Source organism: Pyrgilauda ruficollis, unplaced genomic scaffold, assembly GCF_017590135.1.
Source record: "Pyrgilauda ruficollis isolate IOZ18807 unplaced genomic scaffold, ASM1759013v1 scaffold187, whole genome shotgun sequence".
NCBI lineage: Eukaryota > Metazoa > Chordata > Aves > Passeriformes > Passeridae > Pyrgilauda > Pyrgilauda ruficollis.
The window spans coordinates 202,542-219,557 of record NW_024517762.1 but is presented as its reverse complement, the minus strand read 5'-3'; the positions used below and the strand labels follow the sequence as shown (position 1 = coordinate 219,557).

General features: G+C 58.2%; 2 protein-coding genes and 1 long non-coding RNA gene across 4 annotated transcripts; 1 reads left to right on the top strand and 2 right to left on the bottom strand.

Annotated features, from left to right (window-relative positions):
* Positions 1-2,283: 2,283 nt before the first annotated feature.
* LOC121352353 lies at positions 2,284-6,332 on the bottom strand. The gene is made up of 6 exons (XR_005954919.1): positions 6,134-6,332; positions 5,487-5,718; positions 3,926-4,067; positions 2,998-3,099; positions 2,775-2,863; positions 2,284-2,411 (listed from the first exon to the last, which is right to left on the bottom strand). It is a non-coding gene; the product is annotated as an uncharacterized LOC121352353 (long non-coding RNA).
* A 1,688-nt stretch (positions 6,333-8,020) lies between these two features.
* Positions 8,021-9,871, top strand: TBX10 (T-box transcription factor 10). Its single transcript, XM_041465102.1, has 7 exons — positions 8,021-8,075; positions 8,272-8,442; positions 8,680-8,863; positions 8,937-9,038; positions 9,105-9,276; positions 9,367-9,522; positions 9,591-9,871. Exons 1-7 carry the CDS (start codon positions 8,021-8,023, stop codon positions 9,660-9,662), a joined length of 912 nt encoding a protein of 303 aa, XP_041321036.1. The 3' UTR covers positions 9,663-9,871.
* A 302-nt stretch (positions 9,872-10,173) lies between these two features.
* On the bottom strand, positions 10,174-16,413 carry TCIRG1 (T cell immune regulator 1, ATPase H+ transporting V0 subunit a3). 2 transcript variants are annotated; one of them, XM_041465180.1, is made up of 20 exons: positions 15,489-15,548; positions 14,990-15,161; positions 14,658-14,736; positions 14,332-14,561; positions 14,149-14,243; positions 13,938-14,064; positions 13,765-13,847; positions 13,551-13,644; positions 13,268-13,480; positions 12,658-12,808; positions 12,441-12,580; positions 12,065-12,222; positions 11,897-11,987; positions 11,698-11,816; positions 11,308-11,521; positions 11,101-11,205; positions 10,917-11,027; positions 10,710-10,830; positions 10,453-10,624; positions 10,174-10,363 (listed from the first exon to the last, which is right to left on the bottom strand). In XM_041465180.1, exons 2-20 carry the CDS (start codon positions 15,104-15,106, stop codon positions 10,282-10,284), a joined length of 2,502 nt encoding a protein of 833 aa, XP_041321114.1. In that variant the 5' UTR covers positions 15,107-15,161; positions 15,489-15,548; the 3' UTR covers positions 10,174-10,281. The 2 variants fall into 2 exon arrangements, with proteins under 2 accessions (XP_041321114.1, XP_041321113.1); XM_041465179.1 differs by having other exon boundaries at positions 14,990-16,413.
* Between the last annotated feature and the right edge of the window lie 603 nt (positions 16,414-17,016).

The following is a 17,016-nucleotide window of genomic DNA, read 5'->3' as shown; positions in this document are numbered from 1 at the left end:
CTGGAATGAGCTCAGCTGCTGCAGGGAGAGATGTCCTCCCCCGGGCACAGGGGCTGCCCCAGCACGGCCGGGAGCGCGTCCGGCACCGCCCTCTGCTGCTTCCAAACATCAGCTGGAGCCAGCTCGGGGTGGAGTCCCTGCATTCCAGGGAACTCTGTCCCGTGCCCCCAGGGACAGGGCTGGGGGGTGAATAACCAGCAAAGGGTTATAAACAGCAAATGCTGTGGAATATCAGCCTGTCCTCGTCCTGATCCCACTGAGCTTCCTTGGAACCTCTGCTGGCTCCTGGCACAGCTGCTGTTAAATATTCCATAGGCAGCTCTGTGTGGGAATATCCATGCTGCATGAGGCACTGTGAGGTTATTCCAGCAGGAATTCAGCAGGGAATTCAGGGCTACAGCTACAATTCATCTCAACAGCAAAGCTGAACCCCAAATCTGGGCACCACACAGGGATCAATCTTTGTGCTGCCCTGGCAGCCAAAGCCCCTGGGCTGGGAAATTTCAGCAGCCAAATGGATGGAATGATCTAAATGCCAGCAACCCCCAAAGGGATGATCCAAACACTTCCATTTGCTCCCAGAGTGTCCATTCTGTTCCCCATGGGTGCCCTGGTGACACCAGGGGGGTTCCTCTGCTCCCAGTGTCTTTCTCCTGCCCCTCTCCAGCCTGAGGCCTCTTCTCCCTTCCCTGCCGGCTGCTGCCAAGGAAGGAGGACACAGCAAGTCCCGAGTTTATCTTTAAACAGTCCTTCCCTCAAATTGAAATTATCTGAGATTTTCCCTCCAAATTTTCCCTGTCTGTCCCCTTCTGATTTCCTCACTTCTTACAAGAAAGCATTCTTTCTCTACTCTGGGGATTACCACAAGCTTTACTCCCATTATTTCCCTACCTGTCCACTCCCTATTACCCCATTTCCACATCAATATTTTCATTCTTTACCCTACAGATGCTTTCAGTTTTTATCCCCCAGTAATTTCCCTACCTGTCCATAGCAGATTACCTCAGTTACAAGGTTGGGAGCTGCTGCTTCACCACACGGTGTCAGCAACAGAGAGAAAACACAAGAGAAAAAGAGAGAGAAGACACAAAACATCTATCCAAAAACAAGGATAAAATTCCTTAAGATTCCTCCTGCTTTTAGTGGGAGCAGGGCTAATTCTGCCCTGGAGTGACAAAGAACTTCTCCCTCAGAGCCCCAGAGATCCCTCAAAAAGCCAAAGTGCAGCAGGGAAGGAAGGAAAGGCAGCTCTGCCTCACCTGCTGGGCACAGCACAGCTCCTGCTGCTCCTGGGCTCTGGGAATGTGTCTGGAGCCAAAAGCACCTTCCCAGGCTGGAGGGGCTTTCCTAAAGCACCACCTCTGGGAAGCAAAGGGCTATGCAAGACATGGAGTGGGAATTTACAATAATAATATTGGGAGAGAGCAACAATGGAAGCAACAACATTTCCAAGGGCTCAGGGAGGATGCTGAGCTTTAAACGAGGTTGGAGTGAGGCAGCATCTCCTGGGCTCTCTGAAGCACAGCTCCAGGGCTGGGATTCCAGGAGCAAACTCCCACTGCCCAATCCCTGGATTTGCCTCCTGCCAGCACTGGGCACCTTGGGCATGCTTGGCTCAGGTGCTCCAGTGCTGCTGCCTCGAGGGATTGGGAAAATGGGCATTAAAGCCCTTCCCACAGGGCTGGCCCCGAGCTCTGGCTGGGGAGAGCATTGGGCACCTCTGGCACTTCGATGGAATCAGTTTCCATCATTCTGGAGATGCACTGAATAAACCCAGGGCACACAGATAAACCCTTCTCCATAAGGACAGCCCCAGGGAATACACAGTCATTCCTAGGCCTGGTCAAACAAACCAGCAGCCAGTTTTTGGGGAGAGACTCCAGACTCTTGTCTCCCTCCCTGGCTGTAAAACGCTTGCAGGGACTTTGGAGTTCATACAAGCTTGTCAGGATTTGGATATTTCATTTAAATTCCCTTCATATACTAAGGAATTTGAAGTGTCCTAAAGGCACCTCCACTCACACTTTAATTTTAAGCCCTCTACCACCAATGAATTTGGATGTTCTTTTGTTAGGAACACCCCACCTCTGCTTCTCTAGGCAACTCCATGGGGGAGATAAAATAAATGTGGACAAGAGTTTGGAATGCAGCTTCCAAGTCAAGTTCCCTGCTAGGAAATGACTCCAGCTCTAGGAAGCTACTGTGACACAGATCAATCAGAGCAGCATCTTGAAAAGAAACGTACACCCTGCAGCAGCCAGAACAATCCCATTTCTGATTTTACCTGGTCTCCAGGTGCTCTGCCAGAGCTCCCACCAGCCGTTCCCATTCCCAGACAAGCCCGGGCAGCGCTATGGAAAGCACTGACAATGTCCACGAGGCCGAGGAGTCCGCTTTAGACGTGTTCTTTGCTGCAGAATCAGAAAGCAAGAGTTTAGACGCGCTTTGCGGTCCCTTCCGAACCAAATTCGATCCCACAAACATATTCCTGCTGATCCAGAGCTTTCGGCCCGGCTCAGGCCCGTGAGGCCGGGCACGCCGGGGAGCGGCACCTGCAGCGCCGGGCGCGCCCACACGGCGGCAGCACTGACACACAAGGGCCAACGTCCCGCGCCGCCGCCTGACATGGCAGGACTGCGCATGCGCAGTCCCCTGGGCGCAGTACCGCGCTCCGCCCGCAGGGGGCGCCACGCGCGCGCCGGCCGTCGGGAGAGCCGCGGGTGGAGCCGCTGGAATCGGGAATTTTTGGGGAGCTAAAGAGGGAAATACCGCACCAGGACAGATCATCGGGAAATTGCAGGGCTTCCTCTTAGTGCTCCTCCAACCATTCGTACATGGAAGTCCACGATTTTTCCAGTACCTGCTGGAAAAATGAAAATTTTCCCTGTTTTCTGAGTGCTCCCAGTCCAGGCTGAGGAATAAATAGCTGCTGCCCGTGTCCCAGGAAGAGCTTGTCTAGGTGAGAGCACTGGGAATATGAGCTGGGCTTTGTCTCACCTCACTGTGCCCTAGCTGTGATTCTTCATTAGAGATAAAAAGATAAATTCAGGCTCCGTCTTGCCGCTCACCAGGGAGAGATCAACAGCTCCTAAAATCCCGCTCCGTGACAGATAGAATAAACAAACATTGATTTTTCTCCTGGATAACATTAATCATGGCTTGGCAGAATTACACCAGAGAGTAAACCCAGGGCAGGCACCACAGGCTCCTGACAAATGGATCCAAACCTAAAAATCATCATTATTGGATAAATCTTGGCTGAAGGGCTGAGCCTCATCCCCAGAACCTGACATCCCGTTGCAGATGTCCCAGAAGCCATGTGTCTGGTCTCCTGGTGCTCTAATGAGGATTTAGAGCTGCTTCTCATCACCCACGAGGAGATGCCGGAGGCAAGGAGACACCGGGACGTGCTGGAGATGTCACAGATAATGAAAATCGAGCGGTTTGGGGGCTGAGCCCTCCCCGGGGCAGCCTCCACCTGCCTGCATCCGGGAATCTGCCCCTGTCAGAGAACTGACTTCAGTGTTTTGATTAATCCAAGTTCAGCCTCGCTTCTTCTTCCTCAACAAACCTTTGCTTGGTGGAAGGATATGAGACACAGAATGGAAATGAATCCAGTTAAAAAGCAGGAATTGGATTTCATCCCTGCTGGGAGGCTGGTGCCTGGTCTGTGCTCGGTGTGGATTACTCATCCCTGTCCTCTGCAGTGAGGGTCTCCGCTGTGGCACCTGCTTTCCTACTCAAATTCCATAAGATCCCTGTGCAGGGCAGTAGAGGACCTTCCAACAGGTTGTACCAGGATTCACCAGGATCAGCCTGTCCGCCTGGCCTTGGACACTGCCAGGGATCCAGGGGCAGCCACAGCTGCCCTGTGCCACCACCCTCCCAGGGAAGGATTGCTTCCCTATACCCAACACAAACATACCTGGAGGAAGATTTTGGCTCCTTTTCCCTCCCAGGTGCAGCTGGAGCAGTTTTCATGTCCTCAGGCAGAATTAGATGGATCAACATGCTCGAGGTAGCCCAGAAGAGGATGTGCCATGTCCCAGTGAGACCCACGCAGAATCCTGGAATGGTTTGGGAATTGGTTACTTTGGAAGCAGCTCCTTGAGAGGAGACCTGCACTGATAAATAAACACAATTAGTTAAATAAATTCAATCAGTTCCAGAAAGTTAAATGGAAACTTGAGGATTGATGTCCTACTTCTGTATACATATATGACATATATATTTTTTATTATTTTACATATTATTAAACATGTAAAATAACTTCAATATATTATTTTAATATATAAAGAAAATGTTTATATATAATTTCTTAATATATATAAAGCACTTTTTCTTAGAAATACATAATTGTATATCTACAAATTTATCTCTTGGAATATGTAACTGGTCTATAGACATCACAGGGTATTAAAAAGAATTGATGCAGGAAATCAAGATCCAGGAGTTGGGAGACAGTCCAGGATTTGGAGAAGTGTTCCAACTGCAAACTGGGATAAAGGGAAAACCCTTCATGAACTCTCCTGCTGCAAATAATTTTTACAGTTCCTGATGATGATTATAGTCTGAATTTAAGCCCTTGAGACTCAAATTGACTCCTGTGCCCAGAGTATGCCTGCTCTGAATAAATCCCACATTTCCCACGTGACTGTCACCCCGCCACCCTTCACCACCAGGCAGCAAGTGGAGAAATCCATGCCCTTTTTCCATAAAGAAATGTTTCAGATAGAGCAGATGAGTCAAAGCCCCCAGACACTTTGCTGTCTCCATCAGGGGAACCTGTGGTGACTCACTCAAAGCCTGCAAGGAGAGAGGATGAGTCCTGGGCTCAGATGACTCAGGTCCTGAAACCTGGAATCATCAGAAAACTGCAGCTGGGGTGGAAAATCAGCCTTGCCTGGGTGGAAAGGGACACACTGGAGAGGAGGTGGTGTGGGACAACAGCAGGAGGTTTGGAGGCATCGAAGGAGCCAGGGGCGCATGGAATTACGGAATCCTGGAATGGGTTGGGTTGGAAGGGATCCTAAAGCTGCTCTCGTTCCACCCCTGCCATGGGCAGGGACACCTTCCACTATCCCAGGCTGCTCCAAGCCCCATCCAACCTGGCCTTGGACACGGCCATTTGTCCCTGGAAGGGATGCCATTTTGCAGGGGGGGAGGGAGATGTTCTTATTTAGGGACAAATAAATACAATGACAAATACAACAACATCCACAACATAACAATAATGCCTTGATTTTCCACGTTAATTAGTGTTGCATCAAATCGACAACAGACACCGTTGAAGTGATTTCCAATCAATTTGGGTCAATTAAAATGAGATCAGCATTCCTGATTGCAAGTTCATCCATGTGCAGCTTCAAGGGAAAAGCACCCCGCTCCTAATCCAATTTATGACCGTTCCCATCCAGCAAAAAATTGTCCCAGAACCATTGGAAGTTCCACCCTTAGTTAATGGCAGCTTGAGTCAAGATACTCACAGGTCCTTGAGCTGAAGTCCTCAAGCCCCATCGGTCTCGCCAGAACCAGGAAGTTTTTCCTGTTCCATTCTCTAACGTGGCTGGAAGATTTTAACTTTTACACCTTCCCCACATGAGCAGTTGCCAAAGGGTCTCTGAAGTGCCTGGAAACAGAATGAGCCTTCCCCAGATGCCTTGGGGTCCATCCTGGGGTTTTAGGGCTGGGATCCCCACGGCACATTGGAATGGATGCCTGCAGAGACGGAGCGATGCTGCTCATGTGCACAATGGCGTCAGCAGGAGTGAAACAAAATCAAACTGGCTTGTTGGAGACTTGAGCTTGAAAGATTTTTTAAATTCTTCTCTATTTCTATATTACCTTTTAATTATACATAGTTATATTTGTATAATATAGCTTTTATCCATTATACATGGGAGGGGAAAATACATTAAGTAATGGACATATTAAAGGAAATTATTGCTTTATCTTAGCAATTATCAATTTTCTTTCGTACTACACATTCCCTAGAGCAAATGGAACCTGGAATTGTTTGGATTGGAAGGAACCTTAAAGACCATCCAGTTCCCCTGCCATGACCTTTTACTAGGCCAGGGTGCTCCAAGCTCTGGCCACCGCAGCCTTGGACACTTCCAGTGTATAATTTTACCTGCTAAAATTCTCTTCCTCTTCTCTCAATCAGGGTTTTAAAAATTGAAGAAAAAAACTTAAGAATTAATAAATAAAATAAGAGCCAGCTGCTGCTCAAGAGTTGCCCACAGACAGGTGTGTTTCTGGTTCAGAAATGAGCATTGTCACTTCCTGCCTTCTCACTTCCCTCTGGACCCCCCGTGCCGGCTGTTCACTGCGCCCTGTGAAACAGGATCAATTCCTCCTCTCCCCTCACTGCCCCCACAAGCAGCTTTCACTTCCCCATTCCAGCTGAGTCAGAGGCTCATTGCAGGGAGTCATCTGACTGTGTGCCAACGCTCTCCTCCTGCTCCGTCTTGGTGGTCACCGCAACCTCCACAGCTCTGCCCTGCTGTCTAGGGCAGTGAGAACTGAGTGAACACTTCTCCCCGTGAGAAAGATTCACTGTTTTCCTTTTTTGAAGTTTTTTTCTGGCTCCTGTTTGCCCATTTCAGACCAAATAAGTTCATTTTGAAAAGCCATTTTGTATCACGTGCTTCAACACGGATTCAGGAGACCCACCTGCAGTCATCTTCACCGGCCAGAGAATCCTGGAATGGCTCAGACTGGAAAGGACCTTAAAGCTCACCCAGTTCCACCCAGGAGCTGTGGATGAGCCGTGGCAGGTGTGATTCTGCCCAGGGCTGAGCCCCCTCCACGCTCCTGCCCGCTGTCAGCTCTGCCTCTCTCACACCTCCTCATCTTCATCTGGCGCTCGATGCCGCCCGCAGCCAAGGCTGGCTGACAGCGGGAGATGGATGGGGCTGAGCCGGCTCCGCGGGGCACGGACACGTGTGGGGGATGCAGGGGAATCTGGGGAGGGGGCTCCTCCCTGCTTCACATCAGTCCTGGCCCTGGTTCCAAATGCAGGAGCTGCCCGGGCTGCCCCACAGTGCCCGGGGACACGCGGTCCCCTCTGCGCTACAATCTTCAAGTGCCAAACCCAAGGCTGGACAGAAGGCTGAGCCCCAGTTGGAGAAAATGTCCAGCTCTGTGCAGAATAGGGAGGGAGTTCAGGCCAGTGCTGCCATCACCGGGACACCAACAGGTACAGAAAAGCCATCAGCATCCCCACAAGGACATCCCCTGGTCCTCCAGACCCTCTCCCGGAGCCTCAGCATCCCTCATCCCTGTAGAATACACTCCATGGTGTGCTACAAGACAGCGTCCATGGCTCCAGTGCAGTTTGGAGGGGAGTAGGGGAGCTCTGGAGTAACCCCTCTGCTTTTCCTGCTGAATGCCCCATCCCGGTGTCCGTCACCTCCCACAAAGAGCCCTCAGCCCCGCGGCGCCTGCTTGTCCCCATCCATCTCCTGCTGTCACTGCAATGAGGGGCACAGGGGGTCCCAGGCACCAGGGCAGAGACTGGACCTACCTTGGGGGGAGTTACAGGGAGGGGGCAGCTCATTCCTGCCTCTGGAGCTGCAGAGGCTCTGCTGGAGCAGTGGATCTTTGCCAGCGCCTCAACACCTCACTGTGGTTTTCAATATCGGGTGGTGACGGCCACGTACCGAGAGGGGCTTTGCCTGGGGGAACCCCCACCTCCCCCCGCTCAGATCTGTGATATGAAGGGACAAGAAGACCCCAAGAAAGATGTCCCTGCCCAGCCCGGGGCATCCCAAGCCCTGTTTGGGGACTGGTGGTGGTCCCAGCGGTGCCACCGCTCACCTCCCGTCCATCATCACCGCGTCAAGGCGCGAAGGCAGGCTGGGGAAGGGGGCCGTGCTCCAGCCCCCAAGGACCACCTCGGCTCCAGCCCCCGCCTCTCCATCCCTGAGTTGGGGCATAAAACCCCCGGCAGGCTGCAGGGACACTGCAGAGCCGGCGCTGCACTGGGAGGGGGCTTTGGCAGGGTCCCACTGCCACCATGCCGGGGAACGGAGCCACGGACACCTCCTGCTCTCCCACCACACCCGTGGCAGGTAAAACCCACCCGTGACAACACCCCCTGCACCCAGTGGTGGGGTCCTGCGGCATTTTGGGGTGGGGGGGATGGGGATAAAACCCCACTGTGGTGAGGGACAGGAGACCCTGATCTGCCCCATCTCTATGGAGGAGGCTGTGATGGGGTGGCCCTGCACGGCTCCCCGTGACCAACATCCCCTCAACCCTCTGCAGCCTTCCTGGGGGGCCCGGGTGAGGGGTCTCCATGCACCCCTGGCCTCGGGTGGGCTGGCGAGGGGCCGGGGGCCAGCGGCAAGAACCGGCACGTGTGCCACGCCGCGGCACGGCTGGAGATGGGCAGCCTCTGGGAGGAGTTCAACCGCCTGGGCACTGTGGGGTCCTGCGGCATTTTGGGGTGGGGGGGATGGGGATAAAACCCCACTGTGGTGAGGGACAGGAGACCCTGATCTGCCCCATCTCCATGGAGGAGGCCAGTGGTGGGGTCCTGCGGCATTTTGGGGTGGGGGGGATGGGGTGGTGAGGGACAGGAGACCCTGCTCTGCCCCCATCTCCATGGAGGAGGGTGTGATGGGGTGGCCCTGCACGGCTCCCCGTGACCAACATCCCCTCAACCCTCTGCAGCCTTCCTGGGGGGCCCGGGTGAGGGGTCTCCATGCACCCCTGGCCTCGGGTGGGCTGGCGAGGGGCCGGGGGCCAGCGGCAAGAACCGGCACGTGTGCCACGCCGCGGCACGGCTGGAGATGGGCAGCCTCTGGGAGGAGTTCAACCGCCTGGGCACTGAGATGATCGTCACCAAGGCAGGCAGGTGGGAACCGGAGTGGCCTGGGGGGGCTGCAAAGGTGGGGGGGCACCCCCTTCCCACCCCCCTCTGTGCGCAGGAGGATGTTCCCCACCTTTCAGGTGAAACTTTCGGGACTGGATCCGTTGGCCGACTACGTCCTGCTCATGGATTTCATCCCGCTGGATGACAAGAGATACAGGTGGGGATGGGGCAATGGGGGCAGGGGACCAGAGCTGGGGGTGCTGAGCCCCTCCCTGCCCTGCAGATACGCCTTCCACAGCTCATCCTGGCTGGCGGCGGGCCGGGCCGAGCCGGCGGCTCCCGGCCGCGTCCATTTCCACCCCGACTCCCCGGCCAAGGGTGCGCAGTGGATGCGGCAGATCGTGTCCTTCGACAAGCTCAAGCTGACCAACAACCTCCTGGACGACAACGGCCACGTGAGGACCCGGCTGCGGGCTGGGTGATGCGGGAGACACAGTGCATCCCTGCCTGGGGGGCTCCTGCCACCTCCTCTTTCCCACCCCTAGATCATCCTCAACTCCATGCACCGCTACCAGCCCCGCTTCCACGTCGTGTTTGTGGACCCGCGGCGCGACAGCGAGCGCTTCGCCCACCAGAACTTCAAGTCCTTCAGCTTCCCCGAGACCCAGTTCGTGGCAGTGACAGCCTACCAGAATCACCGGGTGAGCACCAGCCAGACGGAAACCGGGACGACCTCCCAGGGATTCCCTGACCCCGCTCCCCTCCGCAGATCACCCAGCTGAAGATCGCCAGCAACCCCTTTGCCAAGGGATTTCGGGACGGCGACCCCGAGCCATGGTAAGGCACGCCTGGACGTTACCCCCACACCACGGTGAGGATGTCGGGCCACCTCGCTGAGCCCCCGCCCCACGTCTCTTGCAGGTGCGGGGTGCCGGCAGGGTCCCTGCTGGGGGCGATGCCCCGTGCCCGGGCCACCCCGCTGCCCCCCCGCCCCGAGAAGCAGCAGAAAGGTAGGGGGGCTGCGGGGGGGGCTGAGCCCCTGCTGCTGCCTCTCCCCCCTGCAGGGGCTCCACGCAGCCATGGGGCTCTGGCTGCTGCCCCCCAACAGCCAGCAGCACCCCCCAGTTTTCCTGAGCTCCCTGCACCCACCTTCCAGCCCCTCACCTGCCCCCCTGGGGTCTATGTGGGAGCCAAACCCCGCACCCTGCCCTACCCTCTGCCTGCCTTCCCCCAGCTCAGCACCTACGGCCCCCCCTCAGCCCCCACCTTTGGCTACGGCCAGCAGTGATGGGGGGCACCCCCAAGCACCCCCTGCACCTCCTACTCCAGCAATGGCAACGCAGAGCTGGAGGGAGCCACAGGGACGGCTTTATTCACCACCAAGGAGGCTCCAGGGGTCCAGTGGGGGGGAATTTGGGGCACAGCTGATGTTCCAAGCCCCTGGAATTCCCGAAGCATGGCTATTCCCAGGTGTCCGGGGCAAAGGCGAAGGGGCACAGCTTGTACCCGGCACCCACGTAGAACTTATTCTGGAACTCCACCCTGGCAAGGAGAGGGGGTTGAGGTGTGCTCTGGGGGGTCCATCACCCCCTCAGACCCATCCCAGTAACCCATCAGCTTTGGGGGCTCACCAATGGAGGCGCAGGGCATGGAGGAAGGCAGAGAGCCCCTCCATCACCAGCAGGATGGCCACGGTCAGCACGGCGAAGGCGGCGAAGACGGGCACCAGCACCACACCGCCCACGTAGCTCAGCCCCACGAAGCCGTTCCGCATCACCATGGTCCACAGCACCTCCGAGAGCTCTGGGAACGGGAGGGACAAGAGCAGGAGGGGGAGTGAGGGTCTGCCTGGCTCTGGGTGGGACAAGGGGGGACCAAGGGGACTCACGGGCGTGTGCCAGGCTGAGCGCCCAGAGGCGCAGGTAGGACGCGGTGTTGGAGACACAGCCCAGGCAGTACTCGATGGTGTGGATCGCCTGATGCATGAAGATTTCAGCGAAGTCCAAGTGCTGCAGGGAGGGAGAGGACATAGGACATCAGCAGGGGGCACAGACACCCTCATCCCACCACCGAAGCCCGCCTGGATGCCCCTCACCTTGGCGTCAGGGCTGTGCCCCCCGCTCTCCACGTCCTCCGTGGTGGCGTTGACAGAGTTCCCAGCCTCCTGTCCCTCCAGCAGCGGCTCCTGTTCCCCCACGGCCAGCGGCTGCACCGGGACATCACCCACAGTGAGACCTCCTGGTGATCCCCACGGAGCCCCCCACGGCCCCTGGCCTTACCGTCCTCGGGGCACGCTGCCGGCACCACTGGTACAGCGGCGTCCCCAGGAGCAGGACGGGCACCGACGCCAGCGCCAGCACCACCAGCACCATCTGCACTGGCACCTGGGGAACAAGGACAGCATTTTGGGCTCTACCCCCACTCCTGACACCTGCTCTCCCTGCCAGGGTGGGGAGTAGGTGCCTGCCAGGGCGGTGGGGTGGTACCTGCCCCGGGTAGAGAGGGAGGTTCTCGGCATTGGAGGTGAAGAGGAACATGTCGATGAAGTGGATGAGGATGCTGGGGGCCACCAGGGAGTCAGCAGCACTGAACTTGATCCACTTGTAGAAGATGAGGAAGACCAGGTAGCCAAAAAGAGCCAGGAGGAAAATCATCTCTGGGAGGAACTCCAAGACCAGCCGGTGCCGCTGCTGGAAGTGCCTGGGTGGGAGGACATTGGCCGTGCTCAGCCTGTCCCTTCTCTCCCTTGCACATCCTCGGCACCCACCGAGGTGCAGGGGTACAGGACCCCAGGTGCCACCCCATCCCACCCAGGTGAGTCCAATCCCAGTCCCCTTGGCATGATCAGAGCCCGTGGGTGCAGCCCAAGGACTCACACGTGGTTGAAGACCCCCAAAATGACGCCGAAGCCCATGTGCACAATGCCCAGCACCACTGACATCTTCATCTTGAAGGAGTTGAGGAAGTTGAGGTGGTTGGTGGCCAAGCTCCAGATCTGTCACAAACAAGGTGGGTGAGACTCTGCACCAGCCCAAAGAGGGTCCCGCCTCATTGTGACCCCCATGGGACACTCACTGGGTCAATCCCAAATGGATACGGCCCTCGGAAGACACCGGTGACATTGGGGTCCAGGGTGAGCGAGGGGTGGGTGGCGAGGTACGCAGAGCTGGGGACAGAGCAAGGGGTGTCAGTGCCAGCAGGGAGATGGGGACCCGGGCAGGGGGCACGGGGGCAGGACCCCACCTCCAGGAGGACTGGTTAGCCATGGTGGCCACGCTCCAGGCAGAGGGGAAGATGGCAGTGGCTTTGCTGAAGCACTCGTTGTAGATGAAGCCGGTGTAGATGGAGAAGGCACCCATGAGCAAGATGAGGTAGCGTCCCTCGAAGAATGTCAGCCAGATCTAGGGGGCAAACACGGCTCCCATGTCCCACACCACCTCCCCTGCCCCACACACCACCCTGACCCATACTGACCCTGTCCCGAGCCACCAGCCCCATCCTGTATCATCCAACCCCATCCCCACACCCCCAGCCACGTCCCACACCTCCAACCCCGCTCCATGCCCCCAGTGCCATCCCACGTCTCCAACTGCATCCCACCCCTCCATCGTGCCCCCACCTCGTTGGTGCCCTGCCGCAGGCGGGGACTGTCCTCGTACAGCACCATCCAGAGCGCAAAGAGGAACATGAGCAGCCCGTGCCCCACGTCCCCAAACATGATGGCGAAGATGAAGGGGAAGGTGATGATGGCGTAGGGTGCTGTGGGACACACGGACTGCGTTACACAAGGTGTCCCCTCTCAGCTCTGGGCCTCAGGGGGTGCCAGGGGGCCTTACCGGGGTTCACCTCCTGGTAACTGGCCACCCCATAGGCATCCACGATGTTCTGGAAGCCGGCGGTGAACTTGTTGGTGCGGATGAGGGTGGGGGGGCTCTCCGAGGTGGGGACGCGCTGCACAAAGCACTCCACGCTGGAGCCGCTCTGGTACTGCGGGAACAGCACCCAAAACCTGATCCCAGCACCCCTGGCACCCTCCTGGAGAGCCTGCCCCTGGCACCCACTCCACAACACCCCCCTTCCTGGCATCAGCCCCCCAGCACCTGGAGCCTGTTCCTGGCACCCACCCCACAATCCCCCTCAGCCTGGCACATGCTCCACCATGATGAGGAGACACAGGGACAGCAAGCAACCTCTGGCATGAAGACATGGGGACACAGAGCAACCCCATAAAAAGGACATGGAGACACAGAACAACCCCCAGCACGAGGCATGGGGACACCGACAAAACCTTGACATGAAAACATGGGACACCAAGAAACTCAGGCACAAGGACATGGGAACACAGAGCAACTCCTGGCACAAGGACAACTGAGCAACCCCAGAACAAGAACAAGGATATACTGAACAATCCCTGGTGCAAGGACATGGGGACACCGAGCCACTCACAGATCCCTGGCGCAGGGCATCCTGCACTTGGGTGAGGTCCCGCACGGGGCACCAGACCTCGGCGATGAGGCACTTCTTGGTGACATCGAAGCTGCACTGGTTGAGGACGAGGTAGATGGCCTTCATCTTCTGCACCTGCACGCGCCAGGTGGGCAGCACCTGCGCCACCTTGTCCAGCACCTCCGCCAGGTACTTCTCCGTCTCCTCCAGCGTCTGCGGGCACCTGTGTCAGGGATGGCAATCCAAGCGTGGCCCCCACATCCCCTCATGGCACCCAGCTCACCACGCTGAGCTCCTGGATCTGGCTGTGCAGCCTGGTAATGGCCTCTGTCCTGCTGGCCTCACTCTCCGGGTACGCATACACCTGGCAGTGGAAGCTGGGACAGAGGGACATCGCCGTGTCAGGGGTGCCAGGGCTCCCCAGCCCGGCCCCGCAGCAGGGTCCAGAGTGGGTGTTACTGAATAAACCTCCCTGTGGGTAACACATGGCCACTCACCAGTTCGAGATCTTGCGGATCTTTTGCCCAATCTGCTCGCCCCAGTAAGAGATGAGGAAGATGACCCAGGTGATGCTCTCGCCCTGGGGACAGCACAGTCTGTGTCACTCTGGGGTCACTCTGGTGTCCCAGCCCGCACAGCCATACCAGCCCGCCCCCGGGTGCTGCCTCACCGTGGCCGGATCCTCCATTGGCTCGGGCATCTCCACGAAGGAGGCCACCAGGTACCCGCGGCAGGCGCGCCACAGCAGCCGCTCGAAGGCGGTCACTCGCCACGGGTGGATGACACCGGCCACGAAGCTGCAGAGACACGGCAGGAGATGTGGCCACACCACAGCCCCAGAGCCCCTCTCCACCCCTGCCCCGCTCCCTTCCCCCTCTCACTTGATCTTGCGCTCGAGGTGCTGGTGCAGGGAGGGGTCGAGCATGGGCTCACGCTCCGAGAGCGCCCGTGGCCGCGGCGGGGAGCCCAGGGGGGCCTGCGGCGATGCGGAGCAGAGGGATGAGCCCGGGGGAAACTGAGGCACGAGGCAGCACCCCCGGGTCGGCGGGGACCCCCGGACCCACCGGCAGGCTGGTGAAGCGCTGTCCCTCGCGCAGCACGTGCAGGTACTGGCGCAGGTCCCGCAGGCGGCCGCGCAGGGACGCGCGGTTGCGGCTGACCTCCCGCAGCTCCTGCGCCAGCTGCTCCGACTGCTCCTGCACCCGCAGCGCTTCCCGCGCCGCCGGCGCCCGCGGGCTCTCGGGACACGGCCCCGGCACCCGCCCCGCCGCCCGCAGCTCCTGCTGCAGGAAGGCTGGAGAAGAGGGGGACACGGTCAGACGGAGGGGCCGAGCCGGGCGTTCCCCTGAGAAGCCCTCCCAAAGTCAGCCCGCGGCCCCCCGGCACTCACTGAAGGTTTTCTCCATCTCCTCGCAGCGCCGCACCTCGCCCACGAAGCGCCGCTGGAAGGGGCTCACTTTGGGGTTCAGCTGCGGGGTGCAGTCAAGGCATGGCCCCACACTGCACTGGGGAGTTCAGCATCCCGGCGGAACAGGCAGCCCAGGCACCAAACCCAGCCTGACCAACTTCCCTGTTCCCACGGCACCCTAGAACACCCACCCCAAGCCCGACCAGACCAAGCCTCCTGCACACAGAGTACCCCAAACCCAACGCACCCAGGCCCACCCAGCCGAACCCCCTGCATCCCAGACACCCCAAAACGCGCCCCCAGCCCCTACTTACATCTCTGAACTCCAGCAGCCCGCGCTCCCCCAGCTCGCTGATGCAGCTGTAGGCAGAAGCCGACTGCAGGAAGAGCTGGGCCAAGCAAACCTCCTCGCTGCGGAACAGGGACCCCATGGCCCCCCGGAGACGCCCGGTCCGGCCCGGGGTGCGGAGGCGTCAGGGCACACACCTGGGGATGGCACAGAACGAACAGGAGGGAACGGGGTGGGATGAGAACGGGAAACTGAGAGCTTCCTCAGGCGTGAGGGCGGGATTAGGGGACAAGAGGGCAGAGGTCGCTCCGGTGTCTCGGCGGCTGCGGCGACGGAACCGGGCTGTCCCCGCGCTGTCCCCGCGGCAAACCGGCCCGCTCAGTCACACGCGGCTGCGCCCAGCACCGGGCTGGCAAAATACTTTCGAAACCCCCCTTTCCCCGCCCCATTCAGCCGCCTCTGAGTCAGGGCCAGCGCATTCCCTGCCCCAGGACCGCCCCGGGCCGGACCAGCTCCGGACCCACCCGGCCGCGCTGCCCCCCGCCCGCCGCCGAGCTCGGCCGGGATCCAGCACTTCCTCTTCCCCAGGAAGAGCCCGGCCCCGGGGAGGGACCGGCCGGCCCGGCCCCGCCGCCCCCCTGGAAACCCGTTCCCCGGGACATAGCGCACCCTTCGGAGACAACCCCGCAGCATCCTCCGAGGAGGATGGAAATGGGAAACACTTCCTGCAGCCGGGCGGAGCCGGGAAACCGCCCGCGAGAATCAGCAGGACCCCCGCACCGGTGTGAAACCGGGCTGTGAGTGAGTAATTAGTCCAAACAATCCCCATTTGTGCAGGAGCCAGGGTGATTTGCTGGGGCCAGATTGCCATCCCTGGCGAGAAGAGGTTTGGGGTGCTACGGCCCAGTCTGCATAAAACAAAGGGGGTGATCTATCACTGCCTGCATCCTGCAAGGCGCAATCGTCGTTCTTGTCATGCTCTGGCCCTCCCTTGCACGACTCGCTCAGTTCTAGTGCTTCCCCTCCGGAAGAAGGAAGGCTGAACTGCGCCGCCGTGAGAGGCAGCTGAAAAGGGATCACTGAGCATCAAAGACTCCCGAAGCGCTCCCAGAATCATTTCTGAGGCCTTTCATCAGAGGACTGAAATCTGGGCATTGCCCCCGAGCCTGATCTCATTTTAACCCATCAGACTTTGTGTTTTGTGGGCTTCTTCCCCCACTGCTGACAGATCTAGACCATCACTTTGACCAAGGAACAACTAAATTGCAACAATCAAGTCACAAGATCTGCCAGGGGTGATTTGTTTTCACCCTTATCTTTCAGTTCCTTTTTTCTCTTCTCCCTTATACGTTTCTTTAAAGTAACATTTTTTATGCTCTCATGTAGCTGTATTACTGTAGATAATGACCAGAACGCCTACATATCTGCTTTCCATGGCCAGCCAACTGTTCTAAAATAAACCCTACACATACATGCTTACAAACACCAGTCATTAAGAGTCCTTTCACTCTACTCCGCCCCTGCATTACTCTCACCTTCGAGGGACAAGTCCTAACAACTGGTAGCACTGGGATTTCCCTGCTGGGATCACTGGGACACCCACACCAGTACCACTGCGAGACTGTAGATTTGCCAGGCACCCCAAAGTGGTACCCACACACCAGCATCACTGGGACACCCATACCAGTACCACAGGAGGCTCCCCCACTGGTACCATCAGGCCCCTCTGCTGGGATCCACCGGATCACAGGCATCACTGGGACACTCACACCAGTACCACTGACAACCCTCCTTGCCAGGATCACCAGGCCCCCAATGCTGGCTGCCCTCAGAAACTGGAAATGACCCTCCCAGATTCCTAAATCCCCCCAGCACTGCCCCTCCATCCTTGCCTGCCCCCCTCCACCTCCCACACCTTTCCCAGCAAACCACCCCCTACCCCAGCATTGGTGCCAGCACCCCCAGGACCCAAATCCCCCTCCCCAAAACACAACCACACACCCAGGGGTGGGGTCCCCGCAAGGGTCAGGGGGTCTGACCCCAGCAGTGGAA